A 19,800-nucleotide genomic window follows, 5' to 3' on the forward strand; every position below is an offset into this window, starting at 1 on the left:
TAGATGCTTTTTTGTTAGTGACACTAAATGAATTGCATTCAGTATGTTTTGATACTTAAGTTGTAAAACTTTGGAGAGGTCATTTGTTATCTCCAACAACTCTCTCATAAAATGCAAAATAAATACAAATTCAAATAACATATTAGTATGTTATAAAAATTATAAACTAAAAAGCAAAATTATAAAATTTTAAAAAAAGAAAGAGAAGAGTATGTTATAAAAAATTATTATAAAGGTAAAATTTTAAAATTTTAAAAAATAAATGTTGTTATAAAAATTTTAAAATTTTTAGAGGAGGTGGGGGCCTACTAACCCCCTTCCCCTTGCCCCACTACGAGTATGGTACTAAATTATTTATAAAGCTACAAAAAATAGAAAACTAATTAATTTTATAATGATATAATTTAGGGTAAAATACCTTTACTCTTTTAAATTTTGATGAAAATTATACGGAGATCTATTAGATTTTAAAATGGACATTTCGCTCAAAAAAACATTTTTCGCTAGACACTTAGGTCTAACCGTTAGCCAACCGTTAGTATTTCTATCAATTTGATGATGTGGTAATGGTAAAAAAATAATTTTACCCTTATTTAATTTTTAAAATTATTATTATATAATTTTATTAATTTTTTTATTAATTAAAAAAAAAACCTTCCTTAGATGGGAAGTATCGATCGCTGCTTTCTTTTTTGAATTTCTGTTAATAGAATTTGCATTTTTTTTTAAAAGAGTGTTCATTTCAAAAATTAATGTACTTGTTTGAAATTTCAACTAAAACTTAGAGATGGGAATATTTTACCTTATAATTTATCATCTTCTTTATTTATTTATTGAGAGGCTCTTTCTATTTGATTGCAATAAAATTGAAAGTCTATACTTTATCAACCTAACAGTTTTTGTTATTAGGCAAATATAATTTTGCATAGAATTTTAAAAAATTGTTAAATTATTTTTAAAAATTTAAATAAGTTTTTATTCTTTTTATTAGTTTCATCAAATTTTATATTTTTAAGTCAAATAAACTCTTTGACTATCTATTATTAGTGACAACGGTATTTGTCATTTTATGACATTTAATGTTATGGTAATATACTAACATGTCATAATGATAATGATACGGCATATTTATAAAATATAATAGCATGATTATGTAGTATTTTTACTTTTTACATTGACGTTATATCAGTATTACGTGATATAAAAATAACAAGTGAAATTTTAATTAACGAAAATTAATCAACCATTGATTATAAAAATCTATTTAACTCAAAATTAAAAATACAAATATTACTTGAACAGTAAAAATTTATTTAATTTTTTTAAATAATTTAGAGACGTTTTAAAATATTATATCATACAATTATCATCAACTATTTTAAAAAGCAAAAGGACATAACAAGCCCCAATCTCTTGAAACTTTATATAAAAGAATGATAATTAAAAAACATATAAATTTAGCTAAAATATAGAGGAAAAGGTGGATTCAAATATTAAATTCAAATCATATAATATTTATACAATCAATTTTTAGAAGTTAAAATTTGTGATGAGTATACAATCATCTATATCATTATTATCATATGTAAAAGTAACTTACTGATAACTTTATGATATAGAGTTATTTGAGTTTAATTTTGATAATCAATTAGCTTAGTTCTTGTAGCAATGTATAGAAATTAGTAACTTTTATTTAATTATTTTAAATTAGTTATTTTAAGTGAATCAATCTAATCATGATTAGTTTTATGTTTAATTTGGTGTTAATGTAGGATAAGATAGGTTGTTATTGATTTATTTGTACTTTTATAGGTATTTGATAAAAAAAGAATTTTAATGGAAGGAGGAGAGCAATTTCAAGGTGCAGACTTTCACTGCATATGTTTTGGTATTTCAGCTATAACTTTCTCTATAGAGCTCCAAATGAAGTAATTATTGACCATTGTAAAGATAAGAGAAAAATCTATAACTTTCATATTTTTCACTTTACCCAGTTCGGTCTAGAAAATGGTGAAAAATCTTGTCAAAGTTGATGCACTATTACAGTCTTAGAATAATTACGATTTCTATTAATTAATTGGGAAAAGCTACAATTCATATAGTCTGATGAGAAAACTCTAGCTGAAATTGATTTCTTTCTCCACTCAACTTGGCATAACTTCAAAACATATAAAAACAACTTGTAGGAAAAGGAGAGAACGAAAAAACACCAAATTGGCAATTGAGAGTCAAGCCATAAAGGGATTGAAGCTAAAAGGAATTTGAAGGATTCAAGGAGATTTGGAGATCAAGAATACAATTCTTGAGTTTTTTTTATTTTTTTGTTATTTTCTTATTTTTCTTAGTTTGATTTGAATGTTTAAACTTTATTCAATGATGATGTGTGACTTGATGGAGAATTGAATTTTTAATCTAAGATTATAATTGGACTCAATATGTAGTTTGAATTATTTATCTCTCTTTTACTTATGTTTAATAGATTTAAGTTGTTTATTTTATTTTGTTCTTAATGCTTCTAATTGCCTGATCACCAATTAGATTGAATTGGAAACCTAGGTTAAACCTTAACGAAGGAGATTTAAGTAGACTTTAAATAAAATAACGTATGATCGAATACACTTAGTTGATTAGGTGGTTTGATTTGTATATAGGGTAAACATACACCTATAAGCTATACGTAACTAAAATTAGAGTACAAACTTAATGAATCTCTGTTCAATATAATTTACATAGACATATAGTAAATTAATTGGGAGAGATATTTTTGTAAGAAACTCAACATAGACTTGTAAATAATTTAAGACTCTAGGTTAGCAACTTAATCCATTGAACTAAGTTAAGAAAGAGAAACCATATTCAGATAAAGAATTAAGAGATATTATAATTTTAGGTATGCTAATCACTAGAAGTTAATAAAGTAAATTTGATAATAGATTTTAGATTAGTTTCAGTTTTAGTTATTAATTTAATAATTTCAAATCTTCTTTTCAATTTTAATTATTTAGATAAAATTAGAGTGTGTTAATTTTAATAGTTAACAATAAAGATTAATTCAATTTTCTGTGGGATCAACACTCTACTCATTTGTATATTATCTTTACGATACATACACTTGCATGAGTAGAACATTGAACACCACTTGCATTACTTCAAAAAACAATTTATGAAAAAATCTTTTTCTATTAAACTAATTGATTCAATCTTTAAAAAATTGAAAACTCCTAAAATGAAGAAATTTGAGTAAAAGTAATTACTGTTAGTTTAACAAAATGGCAAATCTTGATAACTAAATTTGAGTAAAATTTAATAGTTTGTAAACTTTAATTAAGCACTCGAGTATTTAGTTTATTAGTTAGTATATAATTTCTCTTTTAAAAGGAGTGGGTTTGAATCCCTGATTAATACATAACCTCATTTTCAAAAAAAATAAGATTCGAATCCCTTTTCTCTAAACATATGAAAAAAATTTAGTTCAAAATAATCATTAGAGTTTATTTTCTTAAAATAACTTGGAGATAATAAGATTTTAATTAAAATAATTAAGATTAAGATAAAATAATATGATAATGTTGTACATTTAATAAAAGCAAGTACGAAAAAAATAATAAAAGTAGTACTAGTTTCATATGAATTTATCTGATTGAATTAAAAATTTAATTTTGATTTAGGAATTAAAAAGATTTATTTTTCCTCAATCAGTGTAAAATTTTAGAGGATGAAAGGCTATTTAGGTCATTTAGGAATCAGAAAAGTACACTGCCAACTGCCGAATTTCTAAAGAATTGAACGACGAGTGTTCAACTCCTATCATCGTCAAGTTACAACACTAACAAAAGAAAAAACCTTTCTACAAAACAATAGAAAATAATTTTCCCGGGAAAATCATCAAGAAAATCGAAATTAGGGTTTAGGGTTTCAAATTTCCGAATCGGAGAATGTCTCAGACTGGAAAGTTGATGCCGAATCTTGATCAACAGAGCACGAAGATGCTCAATCTCACTGTTCTCCAACGAATCGATCCCTTCATCGAAGAGATTTTGATTACTGCCGCTCACGTCACCTTCTACGAATTCAACATCGATAGTAATCAATGGGTTCGCTTTCTCACAAATCTCTTTTAAGTTTTTGGAATCTTAATTTTTTTTTTTAATTTTTGGTTTAGAATTTGGATTGCTTAAATTACCAAGTTCTTAACTTCTGAGTTTTAGATCCTTTCTCTTTTTTGTTTTTGATATATTTTAATTTTGAAATTTAGAGTCGAAAAGATGTTGAAGGATCTCTCTTTGTTGTTAAGAGGTAAAACAATATAATATTTGTGAGCATTTTTCTTAGCATTAACTTTGTTTGAAGCATGCAATTAACTTGGGATATTGTTTAGCTTATATTAATGATTTCTGATTTTGTTGTCGTTTTTTAAGGAATACGCAACCTCGGTTCCAGTTCATTGTAATGAATCGGCGTAACACAGGTCAAAATCCTTAATCTTAATGAAAGAACGTGGACTGTTTTTTTTCTTTGCTTGATTTGATATTAAAGCTGCTTTTAACAAATAGATAATTTGGTGGAGAATCTACTGGGAGATTTTGAGTACGAGGTTCAAGTTCCATACTTGTTGTATCGCAATGCAGCACAAGAAGTTAATGGCATTTGGTTTTACAATCCCCGTGAATGTGAGGATGTCGCAAATCTCTTTAGCAGGTATAGCATCTTTTTTATTTTTATCCATTCGGCTGACTTTTAATTGAATTTGAGCATAGTTATCCCAAGTGAATTCAAACATGGAGGTTTAGATCTTTGATATCTTAATATTATGCGTTATTTATCACTTATTATTGTTTTTCCCCTAAATGAAGGGTTGAATACTTGAGGCATTCCTTTGTGGTTTTAGTTTTACAACACTCTCCTAGTTGATTGAATTTTTCACTACTAACAAATGTGGTAACAAGATTCTAGATAAGTGGGGTCAATGCACTCTAATATTGCAAACAGATGATGTATGTGCTCTTAGCCCCACAATATGTAATTTGGCAATTCATCATAATTTCTAAAAAAAATCCCTTGCACTTATGGCAATCTTTAAATTCCCCTAATTTAAGAAAATACTTTAAAAGCACCCAAATGCAATTTGTATTAATGTGTTTTTTGAGTTTTGATATCAATAAGAGAAGTTCTTGGTCTCTTGCATTGGTAGTTTGAATTGTAACATTGTATTTGTTTTCTTTTTCGCAGAATACTTAATGCATATTCAAAAGTTCCTGCAAAGCCAAAAGTATCTTCAAGCAAAAGGTAATCACTTCTATAACTCATTTATAAGGAAGTTATTGCTTTTTTTGAAACCGTAGAACATGGTTACCTGTTGAATTGGCCACTGCAGCTTGTGAGGTGTCCATATTTGATATAAGTTTCATAATTAGTGCTTTTGGTACCATATGTTCTTTTGAGTGAAACAATGTCTTGTCAATTGTCTGTGTTGGACGTGTGGAGGATCCTTCTGGTGTGAGGTGTGGTATCATTGCAAACAATTGAAGGATTGAGGTAAAGGTGTTACTGAGGAGGACTACAGTGAACTGTGTGGTATCAAGTGTTGTGCCATGTGAAGGAAATAGAAGGTAGAAAGTGGAGAATGGGGGACAGGTAGGTGGTGGAATTAAGTATTGGAATTGTAAGTGGGTGATTGAGAAAAGAGCTTCTTGTGAAAAGTTTATGGTTATAAGAATGAGCTTTAACTGCCATATCTATAGGCTATGAGGTGCATCCATAATGTAATTTATGGATAATACCTGCAAGACATGCTAAGGCACATGGGTAAATTTGGAATTTCATATTTAGCCAAAAAACAAGCATCTACTTGGTGTAATATAATGACAATCATGGAATGTAATGATTTTAAGGTTGATCCTTGGAAATCCAGTATCCTTGTTTTAGAGCATCTTGCTTCTCCTGCCTCCTGGTGGTATATGCTGGTAGTCACATGCTTAATTTCTGTTCTTCTTATGATGCAAAGTTTTCTAAGCTAATGTGTTATTGTAATGCAGTGAATTTGAGGAGCTAGAAGCAGTTCCTAGCATGTCTGTGATAGAAGGCCCCTTGGAGCCACCAGCAACTGCCTCTCCTGCCACTGATGCTCCTGAAGATTCATCATTTGTCAACTTCTTTAGTGTATGTTCACTGCTGACACTCATCTTTGGGCTTTTCAAGACCTAATATTTATCCAATGTCTCTGATCTCAAATTATTTTGTTCACTAATTTCAGGCTGCTATGAATCTTGGAACTAATGTTCCAAATGGTGCAAATTCAATACAGCCTTACCATTCTATCTCAACCACCCCTCTGTCTTCTCATGCACCACCTGCCATCTCCACTCCTGCACCTGCTCCGACAGTTTCGTCCCTTACTCTTTCTGCTCCACCTTCGCTTGATTCATTAAGTAGCAGCAACCGGGTAACCAATCTTGTTAAGCCTTCTGCATTTTTTGCACCACCCCCTTCTTCATCGTCGTCATCATTGATGATGCCGCCTCTCTCATCATCCATGCCAACTGCCTCTGCTCTTCATCCACCCCTCAATCTGCAACGTCCTTATGGCACTCCAATGCTTCAACCTTTTCCACCACCTACTCCACCTGCGTCTCTGACTCCTGGTGTGCCACCTACTTTGCATGATGGACCTCTTATTAGCAGGGATAAAGTTCGTGATGCACTACTAATGCTTGTTCAGGTATTTTTATGACTTTTTGCCTCTTGGTTCGTGCTTTATAACTTATAATGTTAATTAATAGTGGCAAATATGGCTTGAATATATATCATTAATTAGCATTCAGCGAAAAGATAGATACAAAAAAAAGAAAAAAAGGTAGATAAGAAAAAGGCTTATTATTCTTCATACTATGAGTATAAAATGCAAAGGCCCCTGAAAACGAGAGATGCAATTAGTATTGTCCAAATGTGAACATCTTTGCACCTGTGGAATGGTAATGATGAAAAGTCTTCCTAGCATTCTGAAGACTGAACTGGATGTGGTATGCTTGGGAGGCCACTGATAAAGTCCTGGTGGCATACATTTATTCATAATTTGAAGCCTCCTTATGATGAAGGCTTCTAGGTATTGATTGACACTTTTTTCTGTTCTTATGCCAGGATGATCAATTCATTGACCTGTTCTACCAGGCATTGCAAAAGGTGCATCATTCTTGAGCATCTAAAGTTGATCCTCTAAACTTCATTTCAATGTTCCATGTGCACCATATACTTTTATTTTCTTCAGTCAGGTATCTCAACTCTGACACATGATTCGATCTGCCCTGATTGTTAAAGGAGCACAAGGTGTGAAAACATACTTTGAGTTGCTGATGTGGCAAAAAGGCTGTAGGTCACATAGAAATAAACCTAAACTCGCACCTTCATTTCCTCCCACAAACAAGCCACCATAGTTCCGTCCGCATCAAACGTTGCAGCAGATGTATTGAGTGGAGGATAAGGTGAACAATTACCGCATTAGTCTTGGTTCAGGGTTTTCAGGCAGCTTGATAGCATGTGTCTTTGTGGACTCTAATCTGCTCTGCTTTCAGTTGATCGAATCAGTCACAGAAGATTGAATGCCTAATTGAACAAAGTAAAAGTCTGAGGTGTGGAACGGACATTGAAACAGAGTTTGAGGATTAAAATGGCATTCAGACTTAAAGCAGTAATGGAATTCCCCTTGCCAGATTTCTTGGATTCCTCAATGATTGTAAAATTGATTCTGTTTATAGTAAGACCACTCTGTCCGGTCAATTTATAGGAGAAGTTGCTCGTGTCAGTGTCAGCTCTTTCCGTCTCTTGGAAGCATTGGAAGCTTGGTGTAACATGGTTGTTTCGTTTGTTTGGTGGAGTGTAATGGTAGGAAAAGCAGTTCTTTTCTTTAATTCGGCTTAAATGTTTATGATGTATGATGTAAGTTCCTGGGAATATTTAGGACTCTGCAAGCATTTGTCCAAGACTTCGCTAATGTGACTTCAAAGTTATATTTAGCCACTTGAGAAATGTAGACTAGGCTAGCAGGAGCACCATTTTTGTCTAAAGATTGCTTAATCAAAGTTTAGTTGTAGTTAATAATGAATTTTCAAACTTCCAAGTACTAAAGATTGTTTCACTATAATTGATTCAGGTATGAAATGTACAATCAATAGTGAAAGGGTTTACACAATCCCTGTCTTCTGTCTTTGTCTTTGGATTTGGAATTATTTAACACCATTGTTGAGTGAATTTATATTCTAGAAATTGAATCCTAGTATAAAAAATATCCAAATCTAAATTTATTCCCTTCACAATCTCAATTTTGTACTATTAATCTCACAATCCAGATCTTAATAAACTAAATCCTCATCCCTTTATTAAAATCCATTTAAAGATAATTGATATTAATAAACGTGATTCTTATATTTTTATTAGAAATCGATTTACAGGTAATTGATAACACTATTAAACATTAATAAGAAATAATTGTATTTTTAATAAAAATATTTAGAAAACTTAGAATCTCTAAAATGCTTTACTGTTATTTAATTAAAATAGTTTACACTCTTACCCTTTAGGTAGTCTAGTAATCCACCTCAACATATAAGGTACACGAAAATACTATATTATCTAAGCTAAGATAAAAGTACTAACACTATTATCAATTATTCGTAAATGGATTTTTTAATAAAAATTTAGGGACTAAACTTGTCAATATTGGTATAAAAGGACTACAACTTCGGAACTGAAGTAGGAAGCAAAATCAAATTCAAACTTCAAACTAGTTTAAACTATCTTCAGCGCAGTGATGCATGCAGATTTTTGAGCGTAAATGGTATTTAGGCAAGGGACTTTTAACAGGCCCATGGAGATAGCGGCCTGCCTCATTTAGTTTGAGCCCGCCCAATCACATAGTATTGTTCTGTGGCAACTGGCAACAGGCAACACACTGGGGCTGGGACTAGGCTTGTTCCTTACCTACCTAGCTCTCTGTCACTTTGCAGTAGACATGGCGGCACTCAGAAGACTTATTACCGGAAACCCAAAACACTCTTCCCTTATTCCTCCTACCCTTCTTATTTGCCGTAGAGGTATCGCCTCGAAGCTCTTCGTTGGAGGTACTCTTTTTCTTTCATTTTCATCCACTTTTTTATTTTCCTATTGACTGATTTCAATCTTTTTTACTATCTGTTAGTTTAATATTTTCTGCCACAGAATCTGCAGCTTATCCTTTATATAGAAATCCCAAATCAAAGTTATATTTCAATGATAGATTCATAGTAATTGAAAATGAAAGCATGTTTAGGCTGAAATTACTTGGAAATCAACAAACCCAAGTAATACATCTGTTTATAACATCTGATTACTTTGGTATATTTATCATCCAATAGTGACAGTTACAACACTGAATAAAAAATGGTTGCTTAATTTCATAGTACTACTCTCTTGCTCATTACACTCCCTTTGTAAACAGGTCTGTCATTTTTCACCACAGAGAAAGGATTATTAGATGCATTTTCCCAGTATGGTCAAGTTATGGAAGGTCAGTAGGTGATTGGATCTATTTATGTGATAATATTGAGCAATAGTCTTAGGCTTTTAAGACTTTGTTCGCTTAAAAGTATACCGACATTGTTACTTTTGCCAGCCAAAATTGTAACCGATAGAGTTTCGGGTAAATCAAAAGGTTTTGGATTTGTTACTTATGCATCTGAAGATGAAGCTGAGAAAGCAATAACTCGGATGGACGGAAAGGTACAGCATTCTTTTCCCTTCCTTTTTTATTATGGTATCTTAATGATTTCAGAAATAACAAAGTGATTATTGACAGGCACTGAATGGACGTGTTATTTTTGTTGACTATGCGAAACCCATATCTAATTTGGGTGGTTCACCTATAGCCAGGGGACCTCCTGATCCAATAACCAAAAACTGATTGCTTTGATAAAGATACATACATGTCAAAGACACTGGCAGTGAGAATTAGGTACAATCTTATGTTATATACAAAGCATATTATCCTAATAATTCATTTGCACAATGATAAAAGTGGTTCACAGTCATTTCAGATCAATCTAGCAGCCCTGAGGCCTGCTTAGCACTAGAAAGCAAGAGCTGATAGAAGTTTGCATCAAAATATTGTGGTCAAACAATCCTGTGAAGGACATTGGCTACTAAAGCTCATAGGTTGTTTTAGTATTTGTTATTGTAGTTGGTTGGGCATGATGCACGTAGAGTATGTTGAAGTAGCGGACACTTAAAGCTGGCTTCTTGAAGAACAAATAAGGTAGTTAGTGTCGTATCTTAATAGATACTCAATACTGATTTGTTTGTTTTTATACAATAAGCTATCTTCCTTTTAAGTAAGATCGTTTTATGTGAATATTTCTGTACCTCCATTACCATGATCTGAATGCAATTAATTTTTCACTAGTATGCCAAATTTATGCCTGTGACTTTCTTTCATTTGGAAGATTACTTCATATTTGTGCATGTATGATCAAACTGGTGAGAGTGAAATGGGAGGATATCTTTTGTTTTGATTGGTGCTGGTGCTGAATGTGAAGATATTGGCTAAGCTGAATTTGTCATCTTTTGCAGCTAAGAAGCTTAAAGGCATCAGCAGTAGCAAGGGCTTAGGATTGAATCATAAGACTGTATTAATAATTTATGAATTTGAGTTATAGATGAGGCTCGTATTGAAAGTGTTTATTCATCATCATGTTGGTTGGTTATCACCCGTGATACTAAAATATCATTGTAGACCTTGAACGATAACTTGGGCCAACCTTTCTTTTTCACTCATTGTATTTTATTTGAGTAATAGTTTCACTAATTTGCACGTGTTTGAGAAAGACTATAGACTGTTCATACTGCTTTGAGACATGTTTGGTATGTTTTATAGACATAGTCGTAAAGGGCATTTTTAAAAATAACCTTTATAGATAATATGTTTTTAAAAATAACATTCTTTATAATTTTAATTATTTTTAATCAAGTTGGACAAAATTACCTTTAATGAAATTACACGTTATGATGTTACACGTTATGTACAAAAACATGTTACACGTTATGTACAAAAACATGTGACACGTTATGGTTAGTTCGTGACATGGCATGCTTAGATTGTTATACGTCAGGTTGAAAAAAAATAAATATTGTTGTTACATGTCATGTTGAAAAAATATTATTGTTACATATCATATTAAAAAATATTTTGTTACACTTTAATGCGTAAAATGTTGTTACTTACAAGCTAAAACTTCAAATCTTCTTAACTCTTTTTGTTTTTTTGACAATTTGACACTTATTAAGATGTTTCTAACATATTTTCATAAATCAAAACATAAATTTTTTTTATTTAAAACACCTATTTCAAGTAAAAATAAAAAAAAAATTCTTTAAAAACTTAGGTTTATAAATTTTAAATTTTTGAGTCTATTGGTATGTAGGTCTTGAATTGATCCAATTAAAAGCTATTTCAAACATTTATGATCATTTTTATCATTTTAGTGTTATTCAAAATGTCTAAAAATTAAAATTTTCAAATAGCTATCCATCCAAACACATCAAAATTATTGCTTGGTGTCTTGAAAGCGCTAGAAAGAGAAATCTGAAAATACGAAAGAGAAAAATCGAGTGCATAGCAGATGAATGTCGAAGAGAGAAATTGATAAAATTGGAGAGTGGAATAGTGGTGAGAGAGAGAAATCGGAAACACAAATAGAAAAAAATTGTGATTAATGGTTTAATTTATTTGAAATAATATCAATGGTATTTTTATCAAGTCATGATTAAATATGGTTAAAAATAGTTAAATTTATTTTGATGGTTATTTCTTAAATATCCTTATTAAGAAAGGTTATTCTTTATAATTTTTTCTAGTTGTAAAGTATTTGGTGTATGAGAATTTTATGGGGCTTGAACAACAGAAAATGTTAAAAAACTCCAAAAAGAATAAGTCCACATTAACTCTTTTTCGTTCAAGTTTGTATTATTTACACAAATTTCTATCTCCCTCGAAAAGATATGTTAAATGATGCGAAAGCAAGATAGGACCTCAAACTGTCCATTTCATACAAGGTAATTTCCATGAAGGCAAGTGATTAACAAGTTTCATGTTAGGGTTTATACCATTTAATTCATTGAGTCTCACGATTTTGTTTCAAAAAAAAATTTCATAAATTATAGATAATGTGAACACTTAAATAATTTTAGTATACAATCGATATGAGATTGTTTATTTTGTTTTATTGAATCGTATAAGTGTCTCAATAAAACAACTTATTTCAATATACGATTCAATAATTTACGATTTTTCTTTATTGAATCCTTGCCTATCTCATTTTGATACTTAATAAATTCAATATTTGTCAGAGAAGAGAAAAAAAAACTTAAAACTTTTTATATATACTAATCAAGTTAAAATTATGTCACCCTAAACCTAGTCTCAAAGAACAAATTTTGGGTAAAAATTTTTCAACAAAATTAGTAAACGAGTAAAAATTAATCTCTTAACCCAACACTATCAAATTTGAAATATCCATTATTAAACAAAATATTTACTTTTTAGTACATTCTTTTCAATGAAAAGAAGTTCTTAAATTGTTGGAAAAATAAAGTGTTTGATGAAAATAGATTTTATGTCAAGAAAGAAGTTTATGGTTTTTAAGGTAGATACAACTTCAAATTTCCAAGTCTTCAAATAAAAAAAAAATTATTAAGGTTTTGAAGGGAACAATGAGCAAATCTTTTTAAAAAGAAAATATGTTTAAATTTTTAAAAATATATATAAGGTATTTATATCTTAAAATATTTATATATTATTTGGTCTAATTTTTTTTAATGATTGACTAACAGTTGAAGACCAAAAATGTCATTTTTAAAAAAAAGGACCAAAGTATCCTTTTAAAGTATTTTGAATAGATTTTTTTAGATTTTACTTGATTCTCGTGTTATCTCACCTCATATTTTCACTATCCAAGTTTCAAACAATATTAAGATAATTTATAATATTAAAATAATTATATAAATTATTTAATTAGAATAAGAATATAATATTATTACCTAGTTAAACTACAATACTTAAATAGATCGTTAAACTATGAATAGGATTAGTTATATATATATATCTATATATCATTCATTTTTATAACAGTATACTTTTATATTATATACAAAATTGTCTTTTACTCTAACCAAATGAAACCTTATCATCTTTGAAATTATTCTTCTAAGGTTTTAGAAAAATAGCTGTGTTAAAATGTTTATTATGGAATAGGATAATGTCTCCGAATTAGATAATATAAATCTGATTATTCCACTAAAGGTTATATTCTTTAACGAGATTGAGTATCTTATCCTCCATGGACAGGTGGCAATCTTTAAAAAAGAAAAAAAAAAAGAGATTGAGATTATCAAATTGAGACTCAACCACTTTTTTAGAAGAAAAATGAAAATGAAGTCAATACAAGGCTTTCAATTAATCACACTAGAGCTGAACTCGCATGTTGCACACAACCCACCCAGCTTATACCCTTCAAGTTGTGGCGCACCCGCCGAACATATCACAACTCCCCTCCTAAGGGTCCATGTGGCAAAATTTGGGAGTCCTATTGGAAGTCTCATAAAGCCTCCACGTGGCCAAATGTGGAAACCCCATTGGCGCTTCCTTTCGTATATAGTATAAATAAGCTTGAACCTTCAATGCTTTTCTATCTACCACATTATTTGGGACAACTCCTTAGTTTTCACTCTAAAACATAAAGTTCGAGATTAAACCCTCTCTTCTTCGCTACAAAAAGGTAGAAATGTCCAGTATTTCATCTCACAATGATTAATGCACAATAAAATTCATTTATGATTAAAATGTTAATGGCCTTAAATTGAATAGAAAAATGGATGAAAATTAATTAAAACAAAGAAAAATAAAATGAACAAATCATGATTTTTTTAAATACATATATATATTGTTGATGCATTTTTAAAATAAAAGGTCATGTCACATAGTGTAATTATTAAATTGTAAGTAAGTTTTTCATGTAAATAGTTATGTCTATTGAAAAAGTGACATATTAAAAAAAGACTTCTAAATTCAAAGGTTATGTGTTAAATTTAGGTTTTAGGGTTTAACTTAGATAAAAGGTAGCATGGTTGTGTTTTAATCATAAATAGGCATTTCATTGAAAGGTTATACTTGATCTACAAAAGGCATTGTATTGAATCTTTTTTCTAAATTGTGGATTTTAAACTCCTTAGTAATTTAAGGGAGAAGACATAGGTAAGGAGGCTGAACCTTTATAAAAACCATTATGTTGATTTCTGTCTCTCACTCATTCTATCTTGTTTGTGTTTCTAACTTCTTTTATTAGATAAGAATTCAATTATCTTTGTTCATTTACAAAAAAAGGATTTGACTTGAAGAAACCTCATTCTCTTGAATTGAAAAGAAATTTTTCAAAATATTTTAGCAAATCTAAAGGAGAAGATGTAAGTAAGGAGGTCAAACTTTTATAAAAACCATTGTGTTGATTTTTTTCTCTCACTCGTTCAATCTTGTTTGTGTTTCTAACATCTTTTATTAGATAAGAAATCAATTATCTTGTTTATTCACAAAAAAAGAGATTTGACTTGAAAGAACCTCATTTTTTAGAAATTGAAAAGAAAATTTTCTAGATATTTAAAATATTCCAATCACCCACCTTGAGCTTATTACACTAGCATTATGGAACAATTGAAAAATACTACAACTCAAAAGTTGGGATATGAAAAGTTATTTTTTTATATTGTAGCTCAAAGGTTATATTTTATGGAATAAATGGTTGTCCTTTATAAAGTGATTATATGAAACAATACCTTTATCTAAGGATTGTGTCTTGCAAAATGCAAAGGTATCTTTAAGACAAAGAGGTGCTTTGATGAAAGGGTTATGTCTTTGAGAAAAGACACTTGCAACCTATATAAAAAACTTACCGCCAACCATTAGCAGAAAAATCAATAGCAATAGAAATATTATGTTTTGAAAATTAACATAAACGCTTAAGTTTTCATTTACTACCAAAAGAGTCCAGATTCTTTATAATCTACTTATTGCAAAAAGTAGGCTATAAGGCTGAACAACTTTGCAAACCCTTTGGTGTATCTAGCGGTTCACTCCTGTTAAGTGCAAAACAAAGTTAGATGTTGGCTTCCTTATATCCCTAACGCTATTCTCATAATTCCTCTTTGCATACCAAATGGTGGAAACAAAATAAGTCTTAAAGATAATGTCTATTAAAAAGCTCACCTTGAAGTCAATTTTATTGATTTCTTAAATTCCATCTAAACCTCATTTACACTAACAATTTTAAGACTTATTTTCCATGGAATTGGAATTCAAAATGACTTCACTAAATGATATGACTACCAACATTGTTAAGTTAGAATGCTTTAAAGATGAATCCATGGATGAGATTCATTTGTGGCAAAATGGTTCTACATCGAATTATGAGATAAGTTTTCTTTCCTTACTTGATATGAATGATATTGCGTGTGATATGCATAGTAAACTTATATTGGTTGAAAAGAAGTAAGTCGTCGTATCCATAGATGATCATTTTGTTATGAATCAATTTCATGAGCTTGAATGCATGCTTAATAGATTTAGGCAAAATAAATTTAACATAGATAAAGCTATTTTTATGTCTTTTATAATTGATAAATTTTCCCCTTATAGAGAGACATTAAGAAAACTCTAAAACATAAGAAAGGACAAAATAAGATTATTACAAACAAAAAGAAGTCAAGTAAGACAAAACAAAAAAAAAGGATTTTAATGGAAAGAATCTTGAGATTTCAGAAGTTCATGTGATGAAACACAAACTATCAAGCCAATTTCATACAACAAAGGAAAACATTTTGTTGGTATGAATGAAAAAATTCATAAGATCAAAAGGAACAAAAAAGGTGCTTCCACTATAACAAACTTAGACACTTCAAGGCAAAATGTAGACTTTTGAAATACAAGACACAATGTGTGAACAACAAGTTTGTTTCTATGGTTTCCGAGATCAATCTTCTCCAAGATGATGGAGTATGGTGGATTGACACTGGTGCAACTAGGCATGTATGTAAAGACAAGAATTTCTTCAAGTCCTTGGAAACAGTTAATGATGGAACTGTGTTGTATATGGGAAATTCCTCCACTACACAAGTGAAAGGAATAGGCATCGTGGAACTCATATTTACTTCTACAAAAGTACTTGTATTAAACAATATCTATTATGTATCAGAAGTTAAACAAAACCTTGTGTCAAGTGGCTTGTTGAATAAGTATAGCTTCAAATTGGTATTTAAAATGGATAAATCCATCCATACAAAAGGTGGGCAATATGCGAGAAGTGGATACTTATATGAAAACATAGTCAAGCTTAATATTGATAAGAATGCTACTAGTTCTATTTATATTGAATTCTCATTTAATGTTCATGATAGCAAAGTAGCATTGTCTAATCTATGACATAATAGATTAGGTCATGTCCATTACAGAAGAACGTATGATATGGCTAAATTAGAGTTGATACCTAATATTGATAGAAATAATGATATATGCAAGACATGCATGCACTACTAAAAAATTAAGTTTTACCGACAAAAAAATTCGTTGGTAAAAGTGTGAATTTCGCCAGTAATTTTAATTACCAACGGAATTATTGATAGATTTTTTCATTGATAATTAGTCGAAAATACTCTCGTTGGTAATAAGTTTTCATCAATATCTAAAAATTTCATTGGTAACTTTACTAACTAAAATTTTCATTAATACTTTTGTCGATATAGGAACCAATCTGTCAGTTGAAAAATTCATCGATGATGTAAGAAATCCATCAGTAAATTCAATTGGTAAAAACATTGACCAGAAGTTTGCAATAAGTAAATCCATTGGTAATGTGCCCACGAATCTTGCGGTTAGCAAGGCCAATGGATTTACCTACAGAATTCTCAATGAAATTAGCAACAAAAAACTTTTTTTCTTTCATTGGTAATGTGAATTGTTTAGTTCGTAATGAAGCAAATTCCATCGGTAATAAAAAATGAGATATGTACGTATTAAAAGAATTCCATCAGTAATAATTAACTTTCTATAATTTTTTTAATTTGTGTTTCCTATGTTGAATAATAATAATATTAATATATTAAAGTAATAATTTTATTTGAAAAATTACTCGAAACGTATTATATAATGGAGAAAACATACCAAATATTTTGAAAATTAAAAAAGAAATATTATATCAAAATCAATGAAAAACATTAATACAAGGAATTTATACTACAAAGAAAAAGAATTACGATTGTCCATAGGCCAAATCATTAGGAAGGGGCAACTATTGTTATGATTGAAGATGCGACTATTGTGATGTTGAAGACTTGCCAGCTAGATCTGGAAGGTTTTCAAGGATAACCTTTATGATGGACTTAATATCATGCATGTCAGTTTTCAACTCTTTTACATTGCTCTTCATTTCTTGATAACTCTCAAGTTCAGACGATGAAACTTGTGCAGCGGAAGCAAAAGGCATTGAACCACAAGCAAACTCAGATGTCACAGTTGAAGCAAATAGTATAGGAGGTTGCATCCTGGTGCTAAACTCATAGACATGGTCCGAGTGGTTTGCGGCCCTCAATTGCCTAAGATCATGCTACTAGATCAAACTTCGGCTGGAATGATGGATCATCATTGTACTTTTACAATATAGTAGCTGTACATGATTCTTACAAATAAAAAAGAAAATGACATTTATATTAATAAAATTGTTAAGTAACATATACACATATTCAATAATATAATGAAAATAAACTGACTTATTTCTATTACTTATATTAACAGTCCTTGACTTATTGTACATAAACTCTTTGGTATCTTTTTCTCGCTTATGAGTGCGTTCGAAAATCTCAAAGAATGTCATCGATCTTTGCAACATCTTAGACTACAATCACAACAAGAAGAAAAATGCATCATCACCAATATGCATGTTTCCACAATCTTCAACAACACAATGACAACATGTTTTAAAATCATAATATAATGACAACACATAACACATTTATAAGAAAAACAAATGCATCACCAAAACATATGCATAGCTTCACTTCACAGTCATCAACAACACAACAACAACAACAAAATGCTCACATTATCGACTTTACAAATTAAAAACACGTACCATTTTCTTCTAACGTAAAGCAAAATGTAAAAACTGTGTGCTTTGCTATGTTACCATCCTTCTCTATTAGGAAGTTTTACTAGGCTTTCTCACATTGATGCTACTACTCAAGCATAGCCTACACATTGTCAACTAGTTGGTCTTGAACTTTTACAGTTATCCATGGGCGCACCTTCTCTTGGTCAAGAGGATATCATGATGAGTGCTCACGTCTCTTTTGGCTTTCTCACACTCATCTGCTAACAAAATTTTTAATTGGTATTTGTAAATCTTCTCCTATATATGTTGCGGACCATTGAAGCATCAGTAGCAACCCACGTAAAAGACTTCTACATTAAAAATAAATATTTATATCAATATTGTTAAGGAAAATCTAGATAAATATACAATAACAATGTGGTACCTCAAATTTATGCGACATGGCATCTTTCACCATGGTAGGAATTAACCTCCATTTAAGCTAGGCCACACTAAAGTAACTCTTGATTATTCTCGTGATGATTAGAGTTACATTACTTTCCATAAAATAACTACAAAATCAAAAACATCTTTATTAAAACACATTAATGAAATTATTACATATGATGAAATAAGTTAATAACTAGAAATTATCTCTCTCCAATGGGATGTAAAGGATACATCAGTCCGAATTAGTAAGAATGGGCAAGCTTACTTGGCCCTCGACCACTAGATTGTGATACAAAGTTTGATGCACCAACAACAATAGTCAACGTTGGCGATATTTCCTTTGAATCAAATGTAGTAGATGCTGAGTGTGGACGTCGGAATGGACATCAATGGTATCAAGGACTAAGGTGGCATTAAAGATCTCACTAGCAGTGGTGTAAAGTGAGGAGGTGGAATCGAAGGCTACACAACTGAATTACCTACGCCACTTGACCATGCTTGAGGATTAATAGTAGTTTTGTATTTAACCATGACTTTGCAAAAAATCTATCAACACATTACCAAGGGACCGTTATTATTAACTAACAATAAATGTAATGCATAATCATTAGTATTAATTGTCAATAAATGTAATACATAATCATAAGAAAGATGTTAATATATAGATAAATCACCATCAAAAAGTGTTCATCTCAACATCTTTACATCATTTAAATATATGAAAAAAATTGACCATTAATCATCATCTGAATAGGTAAACTCATTTTCGTCGTTCTCATTTTTAGGATCATCATTTTTATTATCATCATTGTTGTCTACATCTTTCTCTATCTCTTCGTCTTCTCCTTCAACTCTTTCAACTTCATCATCTTCTTCATTATGTTTGACCTCAACAAACATATTAACATTTTCATATTCAATACTAACTTGTCAAGGTAGTTCAAAGGATCATCAAATTATGTATTGAAAGAAACTTCATCTTTTTTATACGCCCGTTCATTATTCTTAATATAAAATCAACTCTGAGCCTTCGTTTTGAATGTCACCCACCAATCATGTCGATCTCTTTTATTTGATTGATATGAATTGTAGCAAACTTGAATAGCTTGTTCGGTTAAAACAAAAGGCACATTTTTAGCGAGAATTGAGTTATGTCTAATTTCAACCAACTCATGAGCAAGATCAACTATATGAC

The 19,800-nt window shown here is 30.3% G+C and overlaps 2 protein-coding genes across 9 annotated transcripts; both read left to right on the top strand.

Moving 5' to 3' along the window:
• The first annotated feature begins 3,770 nt into the window (after positions 1-3,770).
• On the top strand, positions 3,771-8,013 carry LOC110420853 (mRNA-decapping enzyme-like protein). Its single transcript, XM_021434240.2, has 8 exons — positions 3,771-4,094; positions 4,256-4,296; positions 4,419-4,468; positions 4,554-4,698; positions 5,230-5,286; positions 6,036-6,159; positions 6,254-6,718; positions 7,138-8,013. The coding sequence occupies exons 1-8, from the start codon at positions 3,936-3,938 to the stop codon at positions 7,192-7,194; spliced, it is 1,098 nt and encodes a 365-aa protein (XP_021289915.1). The 5' UTR covers positions 3,771-3,935; the 3' UTR covers positions 7,195-8,013.
• Positions 8,014-8,955: 942 nt separating this feature from the next.
• LOC110420596 (RNA binding (RRM/RBD/RNP motifs) family protein) lies at positions 8,956-10,844 on the top strand. Of its 8 annotated transcripts, none has more exons than XM_021433966.1 (6): positions 8,956-9,113; positions 9,470-9,538; positions 9,644-9,750; positions 9,827-9,982; positions 10,056-10,282; positions 10,597-10,844. In XM_021433966.1, exons 1-4 carry the CDS (start codon positions 9,005-9,007, stop codon positions 9,929-9,931), a joined length of 390 nt encoding a protein of 129 aa, XP_021289641.1. In that variant the 5' UTR covers positions 8,956-9,004; the 3' UTR covers positions 9,932-9,982; positions 10,056-10,282; positions 10,597-10,844. The 8 variants fall into 8 exon arrangements, with proteins under 8 accessions (XP_021289641.1, XP_021289642.1, XP_021289645.1 ...); XM_021433967.1 differs by having other exon boundaries at positions 10,065-10,282; XM_021433970.1 differs by having other exon boundaries at positions 10,208-10,285.
• Positions 10,845-19,800: the final 8,956 nt, after the last annotated feature.

The sequence above is a fragment of the Theobroma umbraticum genome, unplaced genomic scaffold (genome assembly GCF_002168275.2).
Source record: "Theobroma umbraticum cultivar Fairchild unplaced genomic scaffold, ASM216827v3 scaffold_86.0, whole genome shotgun sequence".
NCBI classification, from domain to species: Eukaryota; Viridiplantae; Streptophyta; class Magnoliopsida; order Malvales; family Malvaceae; genus Theobroma; species Theobroma umbraticum.